At 40.9% G+C, this 17,517-nt stretch overlaps 1 protein-coding gene across 2 annotated transcripts in view; it reads right to left on the reverse strand.

Moving 5' to 3' along the window:
- The window catches only part of PTPRM (protein tyrosine phosphatase receptor type M), a 788,961-nt gene that overhangs the window by 583,352 nt on the left and 188,092 nt on the right, over positions 1-17,517 (reverse strand). For both annotated transcript variants that reach the window (XM_042962258.1, XM_042962257.1), the window contains exon 2: positions 9,929-10,051. In XM_042962258.1, coding sequence (XP_042818192.1) covers positions 9,929-10,051 — 123 coding nt within the window. The remainder of the gene's footprint in view (positions 1-9,928; positions 10,052-17,517) is intronic.

Raw genomic sequence — 17,517 nt, forward strand, 5'->3', positions numbered from 1 at the left:
ATCAGCCCAGCCCTACCCCACCACCCCCTGCAGGCCAGTGAGGAATGTGTGCTCCAAAGACCTACAGGGTCCCAGAGTCTCACATCAAAGCCCCCTGGCCCGCCTTTTGGCTCTTCTGCCAGAGCGAACTCTTTTCCAACAATTCGGCCGTGCCCAGCTCCAGGGGGCCTTGCACACAGAACACATGATGCATGACAGATGACCACCTCCTCACTATGACTTTCTCAGGCTGGCTGTAGTAACTGCCCCATTGCGCTACTGCCCCATGTGAACCTCACTTCTTGAATCCCTCCTCTACTCAGATTCTGAGAGATTTTTTTTTTTTCATTTTTTTGTAAATGTTTATTTACTTTTGAGAGACAGAGCATGAGCAGGGGAGGGGCAGAGAGAGAGGGAGACACAGAATCGGAAGCAGGCTCCAGGCTCCAAGCTGTCAGCACGGAGCCCGAGGCGGGGCTGGAACTCACCGCGAGACCATGACCTGAGCCAAAGTCAGTCGCTTAACCGAATGAGCCGCCCAGGCGCCCCCAGATTCTGAGAGATTTACAATGCCTCTTATGACTGGCCTGCCTATTCATTCCATTACTCAGCTTCACATAACTCTTATGATGTCGTCTTGTACAATTTTATGGGAAATCGAGCAAGAAGTAAAGGTATTTTGAAAACACATATTTATAAATACAGGTTCCTTTGTATCTTTTTCAGCAAATATTAAAAAAAAAAAATAGCTACCCACTGTTCTTGGTTTTGTAGCACTTTCCAATCAGCCAAGACAAGAATTTAGAACAAATTTAAAGGAGAACATTTGGGGGCGCCTGGGTGGCTCAGTCGGTTGAGCGCCGACTTCGTCTCAGGTCACGATCTCGCGGTCCGTGAGTTCGAGCCCCGCATCGGGCCCCTGTGCTGACAGCTCAGAGCCCAGAGCCTGTTTCAGATTCTATGTCTCCCTCTCTCTGACCCTCCCCCCTTCATGCTCAGTCTCTCTCTGTCTCAAAAATAAATAAACGTTAAAAAAAATAAAATAAAAAAAAAATAAAGGAGAACATTTGTTGAACACTGAATATAAGTGATTTTAATTAGCGATCATACATAATACAATGGCCCCTGGCCCTCATGAAACACTCATTAAAAATCAAGACACTTAGGGGCGCCTGGGTGGCTCAGTCGGTTGGGCGTCTGACTTCGGCTCAGGTCATGATCTCGCAGTCCATGAGTTCGAGCCCGGCGTCGGGCTCTGTGCTCAGAGCCTGGAGCCTGTTTCGGATTCTGTGTCTCCCTCTCTCTCTGACCCTCCCCTGTTCATGCTCTGTCTCTCTCTGTCTCAAAAATAAATAAACGTAAAAAAAAAAAAAAAATTAAAAAAAAAATCAAGACACTTAAAAAAGGAAAAAAAAAAAAAAAAAAAAAGACGACCGCCCTGAACTTGAAAGTCTTTGCGTATAAAAACAGAATCACTGAAAACAGTATATCAAGCAATGTAAGCCAGACACAAAAGTACAAATACTATATGATTGCAATTATATGAGGGACCCGAAGTAGTCAAATTCAGAGACAGGAAGTATAGTGGTAGCCAGGGCCTGGGCAGAGGAGGGAATGGGGAGGGAGTGTTTAATGGGTGCAGAGTCTTGGTTTGGGAAGATGAAAAAAAAAAAAAAAAGGTTCTGGCGATGGAGGGAAGAGATAGTTGTACAACAAGGTGAGTGTACTTAATGCCAAGGGACCCTTAAAAATGGTTGACATGGTAAATTTTATGTTGTTTGCACCCATGTTAAAGTGAGGCTACCCAGAGCTCCATCCTGTTTAACTAAGAACTTTCCATTCAGATCACTGATCTGAAAGGGGTATTTTTTTATTACGTTCTCAAGTCATTTTTTCTAAATTTTATAATTTAGAAACTACTGCGAGAATACAAGTCCAGTCCAATTTCTTTCACTGTGTCTCATCATTTACTGTTTAAAAGCTAACTGGGTGCCTTGGGTGGCTCACTCGGTTGAAGTGTCTGACTTCAGCCCAGGTCATGATCTTGTAGTCCGTGAGCTCGAGCACCGTATTGGTCTCTGTGCTGACGGCTCTGAGCCTGGAGCCTGCTTCAGGTTGTGTGTCTCCCCCTCTCTCTGCCCCTCCCCCACTCATGTTCTGTTTCTCTCTGTCTCTCAAAAATAAATAAACATTAAAAAAACTTAAAAAAAAAAAAAAAGCTCACCAGAAACCCATCCCAAGCTTCACCAAGGCAATCTGAGTAAAATGTAGGAAGGAGTGTCCATCAATAACTATCTTACATCTGGATGGCAGGCAGGCACCTCTCTATGAGGCATTTGAATCAGGTTCCCAAGGACAGCAAAACTGTTTTTATTTTCTGAGTTCTGTGACTGGAAATATTCAGAATGAACTCAAAGGATGCCAATTCAATGACCACCCCTAAAAGAAATTAGAAACATAAGGCAATTACCCCCATCCTCCCATCCTGAAATAAATACTGACAATATTTTAATGGATTTCTTTCAGCTTGCTTTTTTAATTCAGTCAAAAATTATATGGGGGCGGGGCGGGGTGGCTCAGTTGCTTAAGCATCTGACTCTTGATTTCAGCTCAGGTGATGATCCCACGGTTATGAGATCAAGCCCGGTGTCAGGCTCTGTGCCGGCTGTGGAGCCTGCTTAAGATCTTAAGATTTTCTCTCTCTCTCTCTCTCTCTCTCTCTCTCTCTCTCTCTCTCTCAAAAAAAAAAAAAAAAAAAAAGATTATATGAAGGCGTATATCTACTGCTTCTTATTCGATACCATTTAGAAGAGAAAAATAAAAACTTGGTCTGATTGCCCACTTTGCTCAGAAATCCAAATTAAGCTACGGGATGAATTCATACCAAATTGCTCCTGAAGAATTACTTAACAATCATAAAAGAAGGAAATTTCTTACATGTCGTGCTAGGCCAGATACGAGACTAAGTTCGTAAAGTGGGTCATCTTGTCTCACCTGGTCAACAACCCTACGAAGCAGGTTCTAAACACCTTTCCACAGCCTTCGGGATCCTGTAAGACTGACCACCCTGCTCCATCCAGCAGAGCTCACCTCTGCCCCCAGTCATGGCTCCTGCTCTTCTCTCTGCCCAGATCACTCAGCCTCCATGTTCTCCTTGTCCTCAAAAGGATCCCAGTCTCTGCTTCCAGATCAGCCCCCGCAGAGAGGCTGGTCCTGTCAGCTGCTCCCATCAATTGGAAGACCCTGATGCTGGGGTAGCTTTTCTCTCCAGCCCTTAGCACGTGCCCACATCAGTGTGTGTCTCTATTTATTGGCTCCTGCCTTCCTCCTCCACAGGATGCAATCAGTAAGGAGACAGCTGTCCTGCGGCTCCAGCTCGGACAGCCAGGCCCGTGGCAGTCACTCTACAAACACATATTACTACGAGTTTACAAATGAGGAGGCTGGGAAAGTGAGAGCTTAAGAACGTGCCCAAGGTCAGGAACTACAAAGTGACGGAAGTGACATCTGACCCGGTGCGGCTGGCAGCCCTCACATTGGATAAGCCTTCATGTCCATTTTCGGAAGATCCAGAAAGTTTCCATCTGGGATGAAGACCATCTATCCCCTCACTAGATGCATGTGCTCATGTGGGAAGACTGCTCCACGGTGCGCGGGAGAGCAAAACTGGGGGCTGGCTCTCTGATCTGTAAGCCTGCAGCGGGTTTAACTTCTCTGAACTTCAGGGGCGCCCAGAGGGCTAAGTCTGTTAAGTGTCCAAATTCAGCTCGGGTCATGATCTCACAGTTTGTGGGTCCGAGCCCCGCAACGGGCTGTGTTGACAGTGTGGAGACTGCTTGGGATTCTCTCTCCCCCTCTCTCTCTCAGCTTGGGCTTTCTCTCTCAAAAACAAATAAACTTTAAAAAACAAAAACAAATAAGCAAAAATGCCTTCTCTGAACTGCAGTCTCCTAAGGTATAAAATAGAGATAAATGCTTCTGGATCTTCCAAGGTCATTATGAGGATCAAAGACAGACAGCAAGGAAGCAAACTTTGTCAACTGCTGAGTCATTCACAGGTACGCGATTTCTTTGTTTGATAAAGGAGAATGATCAGAGGGTACTGCCTGCCCCTTGCCTCCAATAGAGATTTCTTTTTTGCTTTTGTTTTTATTTTTTCTAAGGGACAAAGTATACAAGAAAGCTAAATTTGATGCTATATAGTGTGCCGAGTCTGACGAACTGAATTTTGTATTACCTTTTAAGTATTCAATTCCAGAAAGTCATTAATAAATGAGGGAAAACGTGGTCTTATAGGATATAATCTTTGAGCAATCCAAGAAGGATCTTACCAGACTGAGGCTGAAAGGGACACCAGGGAGGGGTCTTTACTTGGCTTGCTGAGTGATGAATCCCGACGTGATGAATAACAATGCCTAGCACATCGCAGGTGTTAAGTAAATATTTGTTGAATGTTGACAGATTCAAAGAATGAATGAGATAATTAGACAACTGTCTGAATATTCTGTGCCAAAAATACTACTCACTAGATACACACTGAAATTTAAGGAGGAAAAATGCCTTTTCAACCCCACAGTCTCCTCTTCATCACTCACTAAACCTTGCATAAGCCCTGAAGTGCGAATACGTGCGGAAGTCTTCCCTGACGAATGCACCCAAAGAGGAAACTTCACTTCCTTTGTCTGTCAATCCGTCATCTTTCCCAAATGTGAAACTGACTCCACATAAACAGATGTAGTCATTTTTTCTATTTTCTGGGTCATCACACTAGAAGTGCATACTGCCCCTCCGTCCGGCACTTCCGTCTCTCTGCCTTTCACAGGGGCACCCGCAGGAATGATGCAATCCTTAGTCACAGCATCTCCACGAAGATCAGAAACACCACCATTCCCAGTGTGCAATATATAAACTAAGTGTGGAAGGCCATATGAGCTTCCCCTGGTCACGTGCTACACCACCTGGAAAATGTGTCAAGTTTTCCTAGCACTGGAAACCAAATTCACTTAATTACAGCCCTGGTAGAGTTATGGTTTTTCTTAAGTTTATCTATTTATTTTGATAGAGACGGAGACAATGAGAGCAGGGGAGGGGCAGAGAGAGAGAGAGAAGGAGAGAGAGAGAATCCCAAGCAGGCTACGCACTGTCAGCACAGAGCCCGATGCAGGGCTTGAACCCGCAAAGCCAGGACATCATGACCTGAGCAGAAACCAAGAGTCAGATACTTAACCGAATTAGCCACCCAGGTGCCCCTAGAGTTATGATTTCTTAAAGGGACCAAGTCAGGTATAAATAAACGTCAATATTATTGGTATCAAATGGCCATGTTTACAAGCTACGATTACATTTTTAATATTATGGATAGATTGGTTGTTTTAATGCTTTATATGAAATAAAGTTGCATTTTCTTAGACATCAGATATAGAACTTGTTAAATATCCATTTTATAGAACTGGAGCATGAAGGTGCAACTATTATCCTTTAATAAAATAGAAACACATCAAATACTGTCAAACTGTGCAGGCATTTTTATATGAAAAAAACACTTCTTAATCAATACGTCTTAATCTACTCTGATAATACAATGTGCCGCAGTACAGAGAGTGACAGAATACAACAGGGCTAACAAAATGTACCAGGTTATTATTTGGTTACTGAATCAAAGGTTCTTGCACTCAAAGCAGTAATCCTTATGATACAGTTGAAGAAAGTTGCCCATTGCCAGTGGAGACCAAGCGATAGGAAATGAACCTCACACTCACCAGTAAAGAGAACCTATGAGTGGCATAGTCTCACCATCAAATTGGCTCAGAGCTAGCTGCAAAAGTATAATCTGTAACGTAAACGTTAGCTTCAAATATAAAAAGTTAAATGGCATTTGGTATTTATTTACCCTAAATATGTATTTCCAGGACCAACGTCACAGTCTTAGAGTAGTTATCAAGTCAGCTTATATAAAGCTCCAGACTGTATTTAAATTTTTTTTAATATGGCTAAAAATAACCTCACATGTGAAGATACAGAGAAACAAACCCTACATACACTGGAGTATCAATGTCAAAAAAAAGACCCAGAAAAAGTAAAATTTTAACTAGAGCAAATTTAAAGTACAAATTGTAGCCTTTCGTGGTCATAATTTTAAAAACCAGCTTGATGGATTATTTGCTTATTAGAATCACGATAGGCCCACAAGGATGATGAGATTAAACAATAAAGAAAATCTCAACGGTTTTTAAACAGAAAGCAAATCTAGGAGAAAGATAGAGAAAACCCCTCATCATGATAGGTTTTTTTCTGACTGATTCTAATGGCCCAATATTTGGAAACTATATCATCTGAAAGTAAAAGGAAATGTGAAATAGTACTTGGTTGTGAATAATTATAACAGGAACACAGAAAACAGTAACAATATAAACTGAGTCCAAAGCAACAATTACAGGCTGATGTCAAAATGGTCTGAGACAGGGGTCAGCAAAATTCTTCCATAATGGACCAGACAGACAGTAAACATCTAGGCTTTGTGAGCCCTACAGTCAGTGTCTGCTGCAGTGTCCGTTCTGGGCTCTGCCATTGTCGCTTGAAACCAGTCACACGCTATATGTAACAAATAGGCAAGGCTGTGTGCCAGTAAAACTTTGTTTATGGATGCGGAAAGTTGAATTTCACATGTCACCAAATATTATTATATTATCTTGATCTTTTTTTCAACCACTGAAAAAAATAAAAACCATTCTCAGCCTTTGAGCCATGCAAAAATTGGCAGGAGGCTGGATCCGGCCTGTGGGACATAGTCTGGCCAACCTCCGGTCTAAGGCATCGCAGAACCAGGCTATGCACGAGGGAACACACGCAAATACACATGTGAGAAAAAAACCCAATAATTTTTTTTAATCTTTTTTTTTGAAAGTTTATTTTTATTTGTTTTGAGACAGAAATAGAGAGCAAGTAGGAGGGGGTAAAGGCAGAGAGAGAGGGAGAGAGAATCTCAAGCAGGCTCCGCACTGTCAGTGCAGAGCCCGACATGGAGCTTGAACTCCGGAACCGTGAGATCGTGACCTGGGCCGAAAGCAAGTCAGATGCTTAATCGACCGAGCCACCCAGGTGCCCCCAGTCCAAGAATATTTTGAGTCAAAGGTTTAAAGAAATTAACCCTCAGGAAGCTTTGGTTGTATCTGATTTTGCCACCCACTTACACTGACAAATTCATAAAACTAATTTTGTTTTAGTGTAAGAGAGCCAGCCTTGGAATTTGTTTTTGAAATAGATAAGTCATGTTATACACATTAAAGCAAAAGGAGGAGAAAACCCTTGCAACTTAAATAGCATTTAAAGCAGGTCATGGCTGTAAGGTCTAAACACATGGGAAACTCTGTTTTAAAATCCATACCTTAGGACACTATCTGCAAAGTTCGTAAGATGATGTTTCCTAATTTCTAACGATAAAATTTCATTAAGAATTTATCTTCTCACCTTAGGCAGATAGGTCAGCGGAGCACCAGTCCACAAGGGCTTGCTGCTCTTAAAACGCTGCGAGTCTATACAACACTCAATTATATAAAAATACAATTAGATTGTTCCCTAATTGTATTTTTATAACTCTCTTTCCCAACCACCTAAGTTCCTAGAGAGAAAGACTCATTTCTTATAATCTCTCATCCCCCACAGTAATCAGCATCATGATTAGCCTATACTCAAAGTGCTCAAAGGAATTTTTTTTAATGGCTAAAGTTCATTTAATGAATAGGAGGGAAAAAAATACCATCCTATGTCATAGCAAAAATTTAGTTAGCCTGATGGAACTACCAATGTTCAAAAATCTCATCTGGACCCATGCCCACTGACATTGTCAGAGGCCCGCAGACACCCAACCACCCAAGTATCGCCACAGTGACCTGCACTCTGTTTGGGGATGGCCGTTGAGGGCACACATTTGTAACTATCAAAAATCAGATGGAACTGACAAACAAGTTGGAAGGCATAACCTTCAGAGATCTCAAGTGACAAAGGACTAAGTATTCCATTAGTCAGTGGAAGCAGAATAAATTCAAGCAGAATGTATAAATGCCCCCACTTCATTCTTCCAAAGGCAGAAGAAGAGCTTTCAAAAGCCAGAAGTCTGCAAAGTTGCTTCCTCTTTGTTCTTTCATTTATCCAACCAATTGTTCCAGGATACAACTGGTCTTTGATCTTCATTGCCATTTTTATAATGGCCTATGCTAGGAACCCATCCTTTCTACATTTAGAACTTGGACATCTTGGCCTGAGATTCTACTGTGGGAAATCAGAAAGAAGTGAAGCACAAGATGGTGGCAAGAAATGATACCTCTCCCTCCCTTTATAGAAGGGTGTAGGTCATCATGTGACAAAAACAGAGCCAGTGAAGGCTGAAAGAGATACTGCAGTATTGGGACTCCTTTGTAAAAGTCAATTTTTCCAAGACCATCTTCAAACTAAAGGACCACAATAATTACCTCTACTGCCTAATGTGAAAAATTACAACTTTTTTTAAAACCATATTAGAAGATAATGAGAAAAGCCCGAGTCACTCTTGTGGAGAACTCTCCCAGCACTAAATCTGAGCACCCTCTCATGGCCTCAGCCATCCCTCAACTCTCTGGACACAGGCTAGATCCTCAAGAGAGAAAAGGCAATGCCCAAAAGGCCTTCTGGGGTGAAAAGCCTGTTTAGGGAAGGCCATCCCTGCACAAGAAGTGCTGTCTCCCCACTCACTGGCCAGCATGAGAGCAAAAGCTGAAATTTGTGAAAACAAATCAAATACCACTGTTTCAAACACAAGTCATATTCAAAAGCATACACACGTACAAGAGAAAAAGAGACACAGGAAAGGAGAATGTCAGCGGAGGGGACATAACCAAGAGCTAGAATCGTTTGAAGTCCAACAAAGCTGTAGAGCTGAGGAGCTCAGTGTCCCCTTCTTTGAAGTTATAAGAAGTTAAACGTGGGAAGGAGAGGGCAAGAACATGGTGGGCATCCTAACTGTTAATGCTTAATGAAGAACAACATGAAACTCTACTTCCTGTTGAAAAGCTACCTTTATAAGATGACCTACTCAATGCAATTATTGCTACATCTGGGTGTATTACTGAAGAACTTTACAGTTACCAAGAGTTCAAAAATGTGTTTTATCTAAAATCCAAATCAGAACAATGTTTTGCATTTTGAATCCTGAATACAGCACACTCATCACCCCTTTGTAACATAAATCAGCAAATCTAACCTTTTAGAAGGATGTCCAACACACCACCTGAAAAGGGTGGTCATTAAAATGATCAAATTCAATGTGATTAACATTCATTCGTCACCAACTCCCTACTCTTCCTTCAAAACAGGAAGTTGAATTCTTGTTGGTGTTCCATGGAACAAATGTCTTTCACTCATGGGAAAATTTATTAAGCACTTCTTCCAGAGAAAAAGTATCCACATGTGTGCATCACCATTTTATCTTTGGTGCCAAGTGAGCCCCTGAGGCGACAAGATTTAAGTTATTCCCCAAGGTCTCCCATTTGTGAAGGAGACTTTGTTGTTTGGATTTCCCAGCTAGAGTTCCATCCACTAGATACATTTGCCAGAAGAGGCATCCATCTATTTCCCATATCTACTTCTTGGGAAAGGATCAACTGGGGAATTCCCATTAATCTACCTCAGGTGCACCCAAAGATAAAGGAAGTAAACTTTAATTAAACTTGAAAGGAAGAGATACAAAGGTAAACTCTTTGCACATCATCACTGGTCCTCTTAACTGGACTATGGTACAATGGGAATGTACCAGTTAATCACCTTGAAGTGCCACACTCAAAGACCAACACCCCCACTCATTCCACCAATACCCAAGGAATATTTACTGTGCTTAAGACTCCTGTGAAGCTTTGATTTTAAAAAGAAAATTTAATTGCTTGGTTTTAAAAAAGAAAATTTAAAACTACATGCAAACCTGAGGGCATCCACGGATCAGAAGTTGGTTTGGTCAAGGTGTTCACCTGCTCCCAGTTGAAGTCATCATCTTCGGCCTGACTATATCCACATGTGCTATGTGGCTCATCAAAGAGGCAACCACCTAAAATGTAAAACAATGAAAAGCGATGTGAGCACCAAACAGACCTCTGGAACAAGCTATGATGATTGCAGGTCACTGTAAACCTACTTGATACTGAACCAAATTTGATTTGACCTTTGTGCTCAGGTACAATGGAACTTGACCCTACTGTGCCCTAAGTGCTGAGTGTTAATCGCGAATATTAACCATGCCTTGCCAGTACTGCTACACTACACTGTTCCCCCTCCAAAGAATCCAATGTTCGTATAATCGAATGAAAGTTAAGACCTGAGCAAATTTATAATTCATATTTTCCAGATTTGCAGGAATTTGGAATAATTGATCTTATGTTCAAAACTTTAATAGGGTTGCCCTAGGCAATTCAATGTGTTTTCAATAAAAACACATCATGATGTGTCCAAAAAAAATTAAAAGAGAAAGGCTTTCACCGCAATACTGGCACAATGTCAGGGGGAAAAAATACAGTAGAGACCATGAACATAGCTTGCAAAACATACTCTCTAAGGATTATTCTAAACCTAAGGTAAAAATAGGTTTCACTTTAACACTTTGGAGATTTGAGGCCTCAAAAGTGAAACAGATTATAAATTTGCTTACAGTCTACACGCTTTTTAACGGCAAGAATAAGTTCAAAACTAACCATGCGGTAAACATCTGCTTACTTCTGGTGCTAGAAATGAAGCTACTTAAAGAAAGAAAGAATAAAAGCAAATGCAATTTTACAAAGCAGTTCAGCTCTTTCAGCATCGTGGGGCACACTGATGATTTTCAGTCCCGCCCACATCCTCTTCAATGTCTCCTGTTACTTTGAATTGGTACGGTATCAAATCTTTTCACCAATGTTTCACGTTGCAAAAGGGAGTGATTTTACTGGTCATATTAATTACTATAAAAATTCTAATGTCCATTATATAACGCTATTAGTTATATTCATTAAAAGTATTACTTACAATTACTTGCCAATGAGGAGAATTAGGGCTCTGGTCAAGACAACACAAAAATAAGAACATTATTGCACTATGTCTGCAGTGCAATAATACTATGTCTGACAGCAAGACGATAAATAAAATAGCAATTGTACAAACTCAGAGGTAAAGACAGATGTTAGAGGTCACCTGGGGCCAACTTCCATCCAAATGCTTATGTCAAGTCTACAAGCTTCTAGACAGATCGACAGCTTTGAACCGGTGAGGCACTCAGGAAATTTAGAAAAGCATCCCTACCTTGTAGACAACCCCCCCCTTTAAAAAGGCCCAAACTCTGCTTCTTCAAATGTATACTCATTGATCTTAGCTGTACCCTGTGAAGAAATAGGAAAAAAAGTCTCCGCTCTCACACAGGAAAGCTGATTATTTGAAAAGAGCTGTCATGTTCTAAGTCTTCACTTCTCCAGGCAAAACATGTTTTGCTCCCCTCAGTTCCTCCTACCAGAAGGCTTTCAGATTTTCACTGCCCTGGCCGGTGTTCTCTGGCTAGTCCCAGGGTTATCAGCACTCATCCAGAACAACGACTCCCAGTACTGGAGCCAGAATTCAACTGGCTGCTTCCCTGGACCTCATGCTCTTTCAACAGTCAAGGCAGAGTGGCGGTCCATTCCGAGCTTCTGCAAGCCTAAAGTCCCGTACGTTTTTTTCATACCACTGCTGTTGAGCTATTTCCCCTCTCTTGCAATAAGACTTCCCGAATTTGAACTCAGGGCTGTACATGGATCCTTACTAAATCCCATCTCATTGTTTTCCATGCCTCACTCCAGCCTGGAGCTTTTAGAATCCTGATTTTACCATTCGGGTATCAGTCATCCTACCTAGACTGGGATTATCTGCAAACTTGATAAGCACACGTTCTATGTCTGCCTCCAAATCACTGATTAAAAAATGTTAAACAGGGCAGAGTCAAGGGACCTCAGACTGTTTTAGGTCTCTCCCAGCTTTCTAGCTTTGTCTTCGTTGTTAGCTTCAGGCATGACAGTGAAATTAGTGACCCTGGAAACTGTCTTCTGTGAAACTTTCACAGAACTGGTCAATTAAACATTCCACTGAAAACAGAAACTCATTACAAAGATACAGCACTAACTTAATATTTCACCTTGACAACAACTGGTAATTTATACTTCCCTCCTACTCAGCTTTAACAAGTTCAGAAACAAAGTGGATTTGGTTAAAAGCACATAATACTAACAACTTTCCAATTTGGGGTAAGAAATGTTAGAAGACTATGCAAACATCTAGGAGAAATATTTTCCCTTGGTTGCAAACCCTAATTCTGAGGTAGAAAATAGCTTCGGTACTGTAGGAATAAGCTCAAACAGCAGTAACACTAATAATATTCAGACAGAAAGAAACCACCATGAATTCTGACAGAAACGGGGTCCCCCCATGGAAACACAGATAGCACTTTGATGAAAATCCTGCAGTGCGATCTTGAATAGTGAAACATAGCTATCGGCATCCACAAAACAACTTGAAGCTGGTTAAAGCCCTGGTTTACAAAACCACCATTGGCACTGAAGATATAACCAAATATAAAGGCAAAAGCATGCATGGCTGATAGCAAACCCCAAAGGCTGATACAAAAACCTGATGCAAAGATATACTTTCCCATTACATAAAGCTGTTTTTATCACTTGAAAGGAAACATAAAATGTATGATATGGTTCTTTCTGGACCCATGTACGATTATCAAACCATTGGAAAATGGGATACAGTATGAATTTCCTATTGCCCCAAGATATATCCCCCCACACACCAATTTTCAGAGCCACCACTGGCCTCATCCAGCAGATTTGAGACCCTAAAAATAGCAAAGGTAGTTTATTGAGCTAAAATGAGATGAGATTAAGGTGTTTACATCTGAATTAAACTAATCAATTAGGGAGACAACAATTAAATCTTGGTTTTCAAGGCAGCTCTGTGCAGTGGGGAAGCAAACGGGGTCAAACATCTGGCCCATCCCTCATCTTACACTGCTAGATTTGTGACTGTAGACAAATCACTTAGAGAAATCTCTGGATCCTGGTTTCTCCACCTATAAAATGCAGATGACACATCTTTCACATGGCATTTCTGGTGATTCAATAAGAGAGCAAATGTGTATCATGCGGTCAGGCATGTTCAACCAGTACCTGTTTATCATTAGTTCTGAAGTCCTTCTTATAACAATGACCCTCATGGGTTCATTTCATTGCAAATAAGTGGAATATTTAATTGGAAATTAAGAAGTGTGTGTCCTTGGAAGGTGAAGAGCCGTGAGCATTCATGCAGGCACACTCCTGTGGGCTCCTCCGTGAAGCCATGTAAGAGCAAAGAAGAGAGAGCTGATAGATTTTTCAAGTAAGTGCTCTGGGGCCAATGAAGAATGTGATAAGGAAGCAACGTCTCCCAAAATGCAATGAAATGAAGCTCTTCCAAAAATAAATATCCTCGATTTTCAGAAAAACACGGTTTCTGTACAGGAACGTAGGAGGATGTGGCCAGCAAGGGACTTGCCAAGGTCTCCCGGGAACTGTCTTTACTTGGACTAATGCCCAAAAGCTCATGGCTGGACCATATTCCTCTATCAGATCAAATTAAATCATTTTCCTTTTGCAGAGGGAAATCAGTACTAAACCAAAAGTCATGTACAAGATGGAGGAAAGGTGATGCAAGCCAGGTGGGGTGCTGGTTGTCATCATTCACACTCTGTCTCTCTCTCCATCTCCCTCTTCCTCTCTCCCTCTCCCTTCCCCTCTCTGTCCCTTCCCCCCTCTCTGTTCCCTCCTCTTCTTCTCAAGCTCTCCCAGATCTTTCCCTCCTTCTCTCTCTCTCTCTCTCTAAAAGAAAGGTGCATGAAAGCCTATAGGCAGTAGGAATTCTGCTGAAAAGTAATTTTGGTTGTAACTCTTAGTCATCTTGGTAATCTCTAGAACTGGTACATGGTAGGCACCCAATAAATGCTTTTTAGAAAAATGGGTAATGAATTCCCCAAAATTCTATGCAGAATTTGGCTGCAACAATTTTGGCTGGACACATTTAAAAGAAGCGCAAGGTAATATCCACTTAATCAATGAAAACAATCTCAATATAGCCCCCACAAAGCACCCAGCCCCATCCTGGTGTATTCCAAGATGAATAAGCTACAAATATGACTAAATCAGTGAACATGTTCATTTTTTATTATGGCTGAAAACTATAAGTTGGTTAAATGTTAATTAAGTCTCCACAAATTATGGTTTTTGCTTTAGAAAAGTAGAACTCTTTTGGGGGCAATAATTAGATAGCAAGACTAGTTGTCTATAAAGGTCATTCTTGATCTATGAAAATAAAATATTGTGTTTGCATATTGAAGGGAATTTATCTTTCTTCTTTCCTTTGGAGTAACAGAGAATTACTCAGTAGATCCAAGAATAGTATGATATCATTAAGACATAAGCTATAAAGGAGAGGATGGTCCACTTTTTCCCCAAAGGAAACCTCAAAAGATCTCTCATATGACCACCTATGTCCTAAAAAAGTGCCAGGCCTGGAGAGCAGGCAAAAGAAAACAAATTGACAAGAGTTAGTGCCCATCGTTTAGAGCAGTATTTTATAATTGAAGTATAGTTAGCATACAGTATTATATTAGTTTCACATGTACAATATAATGATTCCACAATTCTATACACAGTGACCCACATGGGCCATGACATGTTGACCCAGCACACATACATGTACATTTTGCAAACCAAATTTATCTCTGAGGTACATTGATACCTGCATAAGGCAATACACAGTCATTATCTCATTTGCTCTGCACAATCACTAGGAGACATTTGTCTCAATTCAAAGAAACTGTTACGTAACAAAACCATGCATATGTTTACATATATTACTTAATCTTAAAACCCCTAAAGGCAAGCATTGATATCCTTTATGCCAGCTATCAATCTAATACCTCTCAGTTCTAAATTCACTTCTCATTGCTTGCTCTGCAGAACTATATCCAAGCTCTCTAACTACATTCCTATCCCTGTGGGTAAGACAGAGAGCTTTAACAAAAGTAGAGGGTTCTGAAGAGGCACTCTGAGAGGAAGGCGGGGCAGCGGGGGGGGGGGGGGGTAGGGGGGGGATTGCAGGGCTCCAGGGAAGGCCCCTCAGCACACAAGGTTTCTCCAGCACCAGGCCCACGATGCAGGAGGCTTCCCAGTGTCCAGCTCGACTGGTGCACGGTGGTAGGCAGTACCCTGCAGATAGGAACTTACCCCAGCACCCTGCTGCAGTTCTGAGGGGAGTGCCCCCCCAGAAGAATGCCCCCATGAACAGCTTCCCCTGCTACTCTAGAGGACCCATTTTTTCCAGGTTTCATCCGTGTGGCCCCACAGCAACTTCCCTACCATCCACTGAGCCCTGGATATCAGCTCTAGAAGGATCTCCTCCTTGACTCCTCTCTTACTTCCCTGGACCAGTGCCTGCCTCTCGTATCTACTACTCCTTTATTCTTAAGGCTCACTTTACTTCGTACTAGCCAATCTCCTATATTCCAATCCACTGTTACAGTTAACTATTCTTTTTTTTTTTTAAAGCTTATTTATTTTTTGAGAGAGAGAGAGAGCATAGGCAGGAGAGAAGCAGAGAGAGAGGAGGAGAGAGAAAGAATCCCAAGCAGGCTCCATACTGTCCACTCAGAGCCCTATTCAGGGCTGGATTTCACGAACCGTGAGATCATCACCTGAACAGAAATCAAGAGTCTGGCACTCAACCAACTGAGCCACCCAGGTGCCCCTACTTAATTATTCTTTATATGAGACTCTTCCTGTTCAAATTACTGTGTGGTTTCTGTCTCCTGCCTGGAAATTCATTGATACATCCCAGTTTTTACAAATGGGAGTTTGGAGTGGTCAATTATCTTGCCCAAAGTCACACAGAGTTCAATGTAAGGCCAGCAGTTCACCCAATGTCTGAGTCCAAAGGTCATATTCTTTCCAATCTGCACATTTTTACTCTGAATGCACCTCAATAAGTAAACAATGTGTAATATTTATATAATGATTGTTGCATGAACTGCATTGCAAATAAGCTCCTCTAAGAAGCCAGTAGAGGCCAATCAAATGTTAATTTCATAAACTTACTTCTAAGATATACACACATTTTGAACTGTTCTGCCTTTAACAGGTTAAATTGACTCATATATTCTAGCAATCAAGTTCTTGTATAATTACAGTCCATTTAAAGTTATTTTGTGAAAAGATGGCAATACTCCTTGAGGAGATTTCTGGAACATTTTTCTCATTTGTTCTAAATACAGAATGACCCCATTTAAGGCAGCCTTTACCAAATGCATAAAGTATTAAATGGGTCTCTCTACAGAGCGGGCGAATCGAAAACTAGTGCTAATGCACCCCACAAAGAAAATTAATGTTATATGTTCTATTTTCCTAAAATACGTGTAATCTCAGGTGGTCCTATCCACTTATTTCAAATTTAAAACTGTCAGGTAAATGGCTAGAAATACACTTCAAACGATAAACAGAAAGTGAGCTGTAATATACATAATTGTTTTAAGAGTTAAAGAAACAAACCTGCAGCAACATAGTGAAGCCACTGCTTTCTTCTTATAAATCAATCCCAGTGACATCTACATTTAATTGCCTGCCAAACAATACAAGTATATAAAGCCTCTTAAACTTTGAGTGCCCCGGTGACGGTTAGTGAATCAGACACTAAGCATTATAGAAATGCTCTTCTACATAATTTAATCCAGCAAGTAGTTTTTACACGTTGCACAGGCATTTAAATGGCTAATGCTAAGCTCTATTGTAAAAAGTGTTATTTGCCAATGGATATGTTTTATATAATTCAAAGGAAATGAGCTGTCTTGTTCTTAAAGTGTCTATGGCTTATTATACTTACTGTATACTTCATTTCATATCCATCTATTGATTCCTAATTTTTAAAAAGGCCTGATCGCAACAAACAACCAAGCATTTTTCTTATTGATCTTAAAATCTTTTTTTTTACCCCAATGGGTACCAGTATCATTTCTATTCCCAAATATTGTATAGATATTGTATAGATATGTATTATTCTATTCCCAAATATTGTATAGATATTGTATAGATATGTATTATTCTATTCCCAAATATTGTATAGATATTGTATAGATATTGCATCCAAATCATTAGGGATCTGTCTCAGTTTCCCACTTATCAATGAATAACTTTATAGAGTTGCTACAGGATTTAATTAAACTACTCCCTATGAATCCAAGTTTACCTGAATCTAACACTGGTCCTCTTACTGTCCACACCAATATTGAAAACTATAGTGTGAAAAACAGTGGTCTGCCTCTATCATAGCAACAGCAGTGAAAGAAAGAAAGAAAGAAAGAAAGAAAGAAAGAAAGAAAGAAAGAAAGAAAGAAAGAAAGAAAGAAAGAAAGAACAAAATGATAGGGTATCTGCAGGAACCATCTAGGGGAGAAGACGGTCAAATCTAGACCAGTATTTATCATCT

Source organism: Panthera tigris, chromosome D3 (assembly GCF_018350195.1).
Source record: "Panthera tigris isolate Pti1 chromosome D3, P.tigris_Pti1_mat1.1, whole genome shotgun sequence".
Taxonomy (NCBI): domain Eukaryota; kingdom Metazoa; phylum Chordata; class Mammalia; order Carnivora; family Felidae; genus Panthera; species Panthera tigris.